The sequence below is a fragment of the Mustela lutreola genome, chromosome X, assembly GCF_030435805.1.
Source record: "Mustela lutreola isolate mMusLut2 chromosome X, mMusLut2.pri, whole genome shotgun sequence".
Classification (NCBI taxonomy): Eukaryota; Metazoa; Chordata; class Mammalia; order Carnivora; family Mustelidae; genus Mustela; species Mustela lutreola.
In genome coordinates, this window is record NC_081308.1 from 87,402,793 (window position 1) to 87,411,282 (window position 8,490).

The 8,490-nt window shown below is 38.5% G+C and overlaps 1 protein-coding gene across 1 annotated transcript; it reads left to right on the plus strand.

The window, feature by feature from the left end:
- Positions 1-1,013: 1,013 nt before the first annotated feature.
- On the plus strand, positions 1,014-3,495 carry GPRASP3 (G protein-coupled receptor associated sorting protein family member 3). Its single transcript, XM_059158268.1, has one exon. It carries the CDS (start codon positions 1,116-1,118, stop codon positions 2,769-2,771), a length of 1,656 nt encoding a protein of 551 aa, XP_059014251.1. The 5' UTR covers positions 1,014-1,115; the 3' UTR covers positions 2,772-3,495.
- Positions 3,496-8,490: the final 4,995 nt, after the last annotated feature.

The window sequence follows — 8,490 nt, forward strand, 5'->3', positions numbered from 1 at the left end:
AACTCTTGTGATGGGTGTTGGGATTGCTTAATCTCCTGTTTTCTCTTTTGCTTTTTATTTATTCTTAAGTTTATTTCTTTATAGGTTCCTGTAGAAAGCTGTAGGTAGTTTTTCACTTTGAATTAAGCAAGAGGACGAAAACTATTCATTTGGGTCCAAGGTGAGTGTGAGCATGAGCAGCCCTATTTATTGGGGATGGAAATGGGCTACTGGCAAGTAGGTGAGACCAGATCATATCTTGGAGCCATTGTCTTCCAACTCTCCAGACACTTCTATCTTCACATTTGTATAGGAAATGGGGATAAATTAAGCCAGGATTGTGCCTAGAGGGTAATTGATAGATGATCAGGAAGTGGGGTGGGAAGCCATGAGGACAAAGGAGGCCAGAAACATTATATAACCAAAGTTCTAGATTTGAAAAGGCATATATTGGGTTTAGAATTCAGAACACATGTCTGTCTACCAAAGACTCAAAATTCCAGTGCTCCTGTATTTTTGTCCGTACGTCTGCCTGTGTATTGGCTATAGGACTTTTCATTCCTAGAAGTAATGAAGGGGGAACAAATTGCACTAGATGAGTATAGGTTGGTGTGAGGCCTACCTTGGTATACCTGTAGAGTATAGTGGTGTATACCAAAGGAGCTGGATGTTTTTTAGCCTTTCTCACTTTCAGCAAGATTTTCCATCATCTGCTCCTATGTGATATAGAGAAAAGAGTGTGTTAGTGCTTGGACAGTACATTGTTGGGCATTAGTGGGAGTGTGGAAGGGATAAAATAAGGTAACAGAGTTTTCTACTATTCTACGTCTGTCATATAATCCATCTCTATTTTCATGTCTTGTGTGGCTGTCTGCATGGAGAAACACAGTTGGAAGAGACTTAAAGCTCATTTTCTTCTTCCACCTCCGGTCCATCTGCAGTGGTGGCTATAGTGGCCTTGGAGTGGCAGATCATCACCTTCAACAGGTCTGTACTCAGAAACCATCATCTTCACTCAAGCTGAATTCCAAAGTTTACGTCTGACCCAGTGAAAGAGTGTTAAGGCATTGACCTGGGACACATTGAGAACCAAGGCCAAGATTTTGTAGGGCTATCTATATAACTGGTCTTCAACCATGACTGGGGCTAAGAAAGAGAGTAGAAACAAAGCCAAAACTCAAAAAAGGGCTGGTGTACAAGCTGAAGCAAAAAGGGAGTCTACTGGCCTAGTCAGACCTGTAGTCAAGACCCAGGACAAAGCAACAGCCAAGGCAGGGTCTCAAGCTGATGCAGCAACGACGACGATGAAGGCAAGGTCTAAGAACAGGATTGTTACTGAGATAAAGGAAAGAGCCCTGGCAGATTTCAGTCCCAAAGCTGAAGATGAGGCCACTAGAGTACCTGGGATGTCTTCTGTGGCTGAGGTTAATGCTGAGTCCAGGTCCACATGTAAAGATAAGGCTGGTATTGATACCTGGTTTTGGGCTGAGGAAGAGGCCAATGTTGGTTCCTGGTTTTGGAATGGAGAAGAGACTAGTAATCCTTCTAGTGCTAAGGATGAAGGTAAAGCTGGTATAGGTCCCCCAACCTGTGCTGAAAAATTAGAACCTGTAGCTGGGGCCAGCTGTAAAGCTACGCCAGGGACTGAGGAGGAAGAGGAAGAAAATGTTATTGGGAACTGGTTTTGGGATGGAGATGAAACCAGTTTTGATCCTAATCCTAGACCTGTGAGCAGGATAGTTAGGCCCCAGCCTGTGGATGAAATTAATGAAAAAAATAGGCCCAAGGACTGGTCTGAGGTAACTATCTGGCCCAAAGCTCCTGCTGTAACTCCAGCAGTGTTAGGCTTTAGATCCCATGTCCCATTTGAGACAAAGCCTCCTTCATATATTGTCCTGGCCTCAGCTGAGGAAAATACCCCTTCTTTGCCTGTGGAAACAACATGCCCTTCTAGGAGCACTACTTCAAGCTCACAGCCTGTCCCTGAGTACCCATTTGGTTCTGGCCCTTGCATCCAGACTATAGAGGAGATTAGACGCCAAATCAGGATCAGGGAAGTGAATGGGATTAAGCCTTTTGCTTGCCCTTGCAAAATGGAATGCTACATGGATTCTGAGGAATTTGAAAAACTTGTTAACTTACTTAAGTCAACTACTGATCCTCTTATTCATAAAATAGCTCAAATTGCAATGGGGATCATTAATGTTCATCCCTTTGCCCAAGAGTTTATTAATGAGGTGGGTGTAGTGACGCTTATTGAAAGCTTGCTCAGTTTTCCTTCTTCTGAAATAAGAAAGAAGGCCGTAATTACTCTGAATCCTCCTTCTGGGGATGAGAGACAACGCAAGATTGAATTACATGTTAAGCATATGTGTAAGGAAACCATGTCTTTTCCCTTGAACTCACCCGGACAGCAATCTGGATTAAAGATACTAGGGCAACTGACGACTGATTCTAACCATCACCACATTGTTGCTAATTGCTTTGCAGAGCTTTTCCATTTGCTATCCTTGGGAAATCGTAAAACCAGAAATCTTGTTTTAAAAGTACTTTTGAATATGTCTGAAAATCCAGCTGCAGCCAGAGATATGATCAATACAAAGGCCTTAGCAGCATTAAAACTCATCTTTAACCAGAAAGAGGCAAAAGCCAATCTCGTTAGTGCTGTGGCCATATTTATTAACATAAAGGAGCATATCAGAAAGGGTTCAATTGTAGTTGTCGATCACGTGAGTTACAATACACTGATGGCCATTTTCCGTGAAGTTAAAGTAATTATTGAAAGAATGTAAAATGAGCCAGAAATAAAAGTGAAGGCTTTGAAAAATCTAATCGGCTGTGTATTCCTAAAGAGCCTTACATAATGTTTTGAATGTTACCAGTGTGTGCATTATAAAATCACATCTTTAACATGACATTACTGTGACAGTCTCTAGGTTTGAGCTAGACCATTTTTGAGATATCAAATGGGTATTGCATTGTAAGCTGAAAACATCACTTGATTTTAATCTTGTGTAGATGGGCAACTTTTTAACATTTTACTTAAGATAGTGAACCAGTTCATCTTAAGTAGGGTAAACTTGTTCATTATTATTTGCTTGAATCTATTTCTAATGGCAAAAAAAAAAGAAAATGTCATTGAAATTTGTAATTGCAGAAATAAAGCATATGCACACAAAAAGATAACAGCATTCACATATATCCATACATATACAGACGAATTGCTGAATGTGCTCTCAATATGTAAAGGAGGCAGGAGTTGCTGTAGGCTGTTTAATGTAAGAGGAATTAGTGTTTTCCCCTTATTCAGCCTTCATCAGATAACTCATGGTAGGAATTACAACTGCTGGTGTAAACTGAAGAGAATGTGTGAAAATACTAGGTTGTATGCTTTGAGATTTTTCAGTAGTTATGAAACTAAAACAAGATCGTACTGTAAATTATTTGTAACTTTCTCCTCCCTGACTGTATATTTTGGGCATCTTTCCATATCAATAAATGTGCTTCTATAACATATTTTTTAATCACTTAATGTTTCTTCTGTGTGAACAATTAGTGCATAGTGCCCTAATGTTTCATTGCATGTCCCTCTTTTTTTTTTTAAAGATTTATTTTATTTTTGATACAGAGAGAGAGCGAGCTCACAAGCAGGGGGAATGGCAGGCAGAGGGAGAGAGAGACACCGGCCCCACACTGAGCAGGGAGCCTGATGTGGGGCCCCATCCCAGGACCCTGGGATCATGACCTGAGTTGAAGGTGGACACTTAACCAACTGAGCCACCCAGGTACCCCATGCATGTCCCTCTTAATAATATGCACACATTTAGTTTTTTGGAAAAACAAGAGTAGTATTCTGCAACATGCCTCATCTTTATAATTATCTTTCCAACTTAGTATTATGCAGATCTACCATAAGCTTTTTATTTAATAGCTTTATTGATATATAATTGACATACATTAATTCTTATATATTTAAAGTATATAATTTGGGGGCACCTGGGTGACTCATTTGGTTAAGCCTCCAACTCTTGATTTCAGCTCAGGTCATGATCTCAGGATTGGTGAGGTTGAGCCCAGCATCACACTCTGCATTGAGTGTGGAACCTGTTTAAGATTCTCTCTCCTTTCTCTGCCCCTCCCTGATCATGCTCTCTGTCTCTAAATTAAAAAGAAATCTTTACAATATACCATTTAATACATTTTGATGTATGTATACATATGTGAAACTATCACCACAGTCAAGATACTGAACATACCCATCATGACCCCCAGAGTTTCTCCATACCCCTTTTTATCCCTACCACATTTCCCTATGTCTCCCTGTCTCCAGGCAACCACTAATCTGTTTTTTTACAATATAAAATTGTTTTCATTTTCTGAGATTTTTATATAAATGGAGCCATACAGTATATATTTGGGGGAGTTGGTCAGGGGTGTGTGGCTTCTTTCACTTGGCATAATTATTTGAGACCCATCCATGTTGTTATGTGTATCAGTAGTTCATTGCTTTTTTATTTGCAAGTAGTCTCTATGATTATATCACAGTTCATCCATTGACCTGTGATGGAGATTTGGGGTGTTTCCAGATTTGGGCTATTACAAATAAAGGCTGCTATGAGCATTTTTATACAGCTGTTTCTGTGGACATGTACTTTGCTTTTCTCTTGGGTAAATACTTAGGAGTGGAATGCCTGGAGTATATGGTAGGTGTACATTTAACTTTTACATTTTCCAAAGTGGTTGAACTGTTTTACATTCCTGCAGCAGTGTGTGAGAATTCTGATTTCTTCACATGCTTTTTAATACTTCATGTGGTAAGTCTTCTTAATTTTAGCTGTATCTCATTGTAGTTCTTTTTTAAATTTAAGTAGGTTGACATACAATGATGTATTAGTTTTAGGTATATAACATAGTGATTCAACATTTATATGTGTTACAAAGTGATCACCATGATAAGTCTAGCTACCATCTTTCACCTTATGAAGTGGTTACATTATTAACTCTATTCTCTATGTTGTGCATTATATCCTTGTGTCTTAATTCATAACTGAAAGTTTGTATCATTTAATCCCCTTTCCCTATTTTGCCAATTCCCTTCCTACTCCCTTCCCTCTGGCAACTACCAGATTATTCTCTGTATCTATGAGCCTGTTAATGTTTTTGCTCATTTGTTTTTTAGCTTCACATATAAATGATACCATATAGTATTTCACCTTTTCTGTCTGAATTATTTCACTTAACAAAATACTCTCTATGTCCATCCATGTTGTCACGAATGGTGAGATTTCATTCTTTTGTATGACTGAGTAAAATAATCCATTGTATGTATACCATATCTTTATTCATCTATCAATGGGCACTTAGGTTGCTTTCATATCATGGCTACTGTAAATAATGCTGCAATGAACACAGAAGTGTATATATCTTTTTGAGTTACTGTTGTCATTTTCCTCAGATAAATACCCAAAAGAGGAATTGCTGGATTGAATGATAATTCTATTTTCAATTTTTTGAAAAACCTCCGTAGTGTTTTCCATAGTGGCTGCACCATTTTATATCCCCATCAGCAGTGCAACAGGGTTCCCTTTTCTCCACATCTTCACCAATATGTGTTATTTCTTTTTGATACTAGGCATTCTGACAGGTGTAAACTGATGTTGTGGTTTTTTAGAAAATTTTATTTTTTCAGTGTTCTAAGATTCATTGTTTATGCACCATACCCAGTGCTCCATGCAATACATGCCCTCCTTAATACCCACCACCAGGCTCACCTAACCCCCCACCCTCCTCCCCTCCAAAACCCTCAGTTTGTTTCCCAGAGTCTGCAGTCTCCCATGGTATGACTCCCACTCTAATGCTGTGGTTTTGATTTGCATTGCCCCAAAGAACAGTAATGTTGAGCAACTTTTCATGTTGGCCATCTGTATGTCTTCTTTGGAGAAATATCTATTCAGGTCCTCTGCCTATTTTTTGATTGGATTGTGTTTTGTTTTTTTATATGTTGTATGAGTTTATATATATACATTATATGTATATATATAAGTGTGTGTGTGTATTTATATTTATAATAGGGATATTAACCCCTTACCAGTTTTATCATTTGAGACATCTTTTCCCATTCAGTAGGTTGCCTTTTCATTTCGCTGATGGTTTCCTTTGCTGTGCAAAAGCTTTTGTTTGATGTAGTTCCATTAGTTTAATTTTGCTTTCCTTGCTTGAGGAGATAGATCCAAGAAAATATTGTTCAGACTGATACCCAAGACTTCACTGCCTCTGTTTTTTTTCTCATTGTAGTTCTAAATTGCATTTCTCTAATGAGAAATGATGTTGAAAATCTTTTCATATGTATATTTGCTATCCATATATCTTGGGTGAAGTTCATGTAAATGTTTTGCTCTTTTTAGAAAAACAAACAAACTGGGTGGTTCATTTTGATTGTTGTTGATTTGTAGAATTTGTTTTTATATAAGCTGGATACAAGTCTATTATCAGATATATGTTTTACAAATAGTTTCTCCCTGTCTATGGATTGTTTTTTTTAAAACTCTTAAAAAATGACTTTTGGGGGCACCTGGGTGGCTCACTGGGTTAAGCCTCTGCCTTCACCTTAGGTCATGATCTCAGGGTCCTGGGATCGAGCCCCAAGTCAGGCTTTCTGCTCAGCAGAGAGCCTGCTTCCACCCCTCTCTCTGCCTGCCTCTCTGCTTATTTGTGATCACTCTATGTCAAATAAATAAATAAAATCTTTTAAAAAATGACTTTTGAAGAATAGAAGTTTTAAATTTTGATAAAGAGCAGTTCTTTTACCATTTGTATTTTGCTGTTATCTATGAGAAACCATTGCCTAACCAAGGTCGCAAAGATTTCATCCTATATTCTAAAAGTTTTATAGCTTTAGGTTTCACATTTGGGTCTGGTCTATTTTGAGATTTTGTATATGGTCCAAGTTTTAAGTCAAAGTTCATTTTTTGGCATAGCGATATCCAATTGTTGCAGCATCACTTGCTTAAAAGACTTCTTTCTCCCTTGAGTTGTCTTTGTTGCATCTTTGTCAAAAAAAAGCAGTTGTCCCTCTGTGTATGGATCTGTTTCTGGACTCTGTTCTGTTACATAGAGCTACTTGTGTATCTTGATTGCAGTCTCACACTGTCTTGATTTCTGTAGTTTTATAATGTCTTAAAATCAGGCAATGTGAGTCCTTTAAGTTTGTTATTTTTCAAAGTCATTTTGGTTATTTTTACTTTCAGTTTGAGATATAAATTTTAGATTCTGCTGATCCATTTCTACAAAAACTCCAGCTGAGATTTTGATTGAGATAGTATTTTTTTTCATTTATTTATTTTCAGCATAACAGTATCATTATTTTTTCACCACACCCAGTGCTCCATGCAATCCATGCCCTCTATAGTAACCACCAGCTGGTACCTCGACCTCCCACCCCCCCCCCCGCCACTTCAAACAACTCAGATTGTTTTTCAGAGTCCATAGTCTCTCATGATTCACCTCCCCTTCCAATTGACCCCAACCCCCTTCTCTCTAACTCCCCATGTCCTCCATGATATTTGTTATGCTCCACAAATAAGTGAAACCATATGATAATTGACTCTCTCTGCTTGACTTATTTCACTCAGCATAATCTCTTCCATTCCCGTCCATTTTGCTACAAAAGTTGGGTATTCATCCTTTCTGATGGAGGCATAATACTCCATAGTGTATATGGACCACATCTTCCTTATCCATTCATCCATTGAAGGGCATCTTGGTTCTTTCCATAGTTTGGCGACCGTGGCCATTGCTTCTATAAACATTGGGATACAGATGGCCCTTCTTTTCACTCCATCTATATCTTTGGGGTAAATACCCAGTAGTGCAATGGCAGGGCCATAGGGAAGCTCTGTTTTTAATTTCTTGAGGAATCTCCACACTGTTCTCCAAAGAGGCTGCACCAACTTGCATTCCCACCAACAGTGTAAGAGGGTTCCCCTTTCTCCACATCCTCTCACACACATGTTGTTTCCTGTCTTGCTAATTTTGGCCATTCTAACTGGTGTAAAGTGATATCTCAATGTAGTTTTAATTTGAATCTCCCTGATGGCTAGTGATGATGAACATTTTTTCATGTGTCTGATAGCCATTTGTGTGACTTCATTGGAGAAGTGCCTGTTCCTATCTTCTGCCCATTTGTTGATATGATTATCTGTTTTTTGTGTGTTGAGTTTGAGTTCATTATAGATCCTGGTATCAACCTTTTGTCTGTACTGTCATTTGCAAATATATTCTCCCATTCCCTGGGTTGCCTCCTTGTTTTTTTGACTGTTTCCTTTGCTGTGCAGAAGCTTTTGATTTTGCTGAAGTCCCAAAAGTTCATCTTCGCTTTTGTTTCCTTTGCCTTTGGAGACATATCTTGAAAGAAGTTGCTGTGGCTGATATCAAAGAGATTACTGCCTATGTTCTCCTCTAGGATTCTGATGGATTCCTGTCTCACGTTGAGGTCTTTTATCCATTTTGAGT

What these genes read in the sequence shown, in the direction of transcription:
- GPRASP3 (XM_059158268.1), top strand. Translation starts at nt 1,116, where the DNA reads ATGACTGGGGCTAAGAAAGAGAGTAGAAACAAAGCCAAAACTCAAAAA.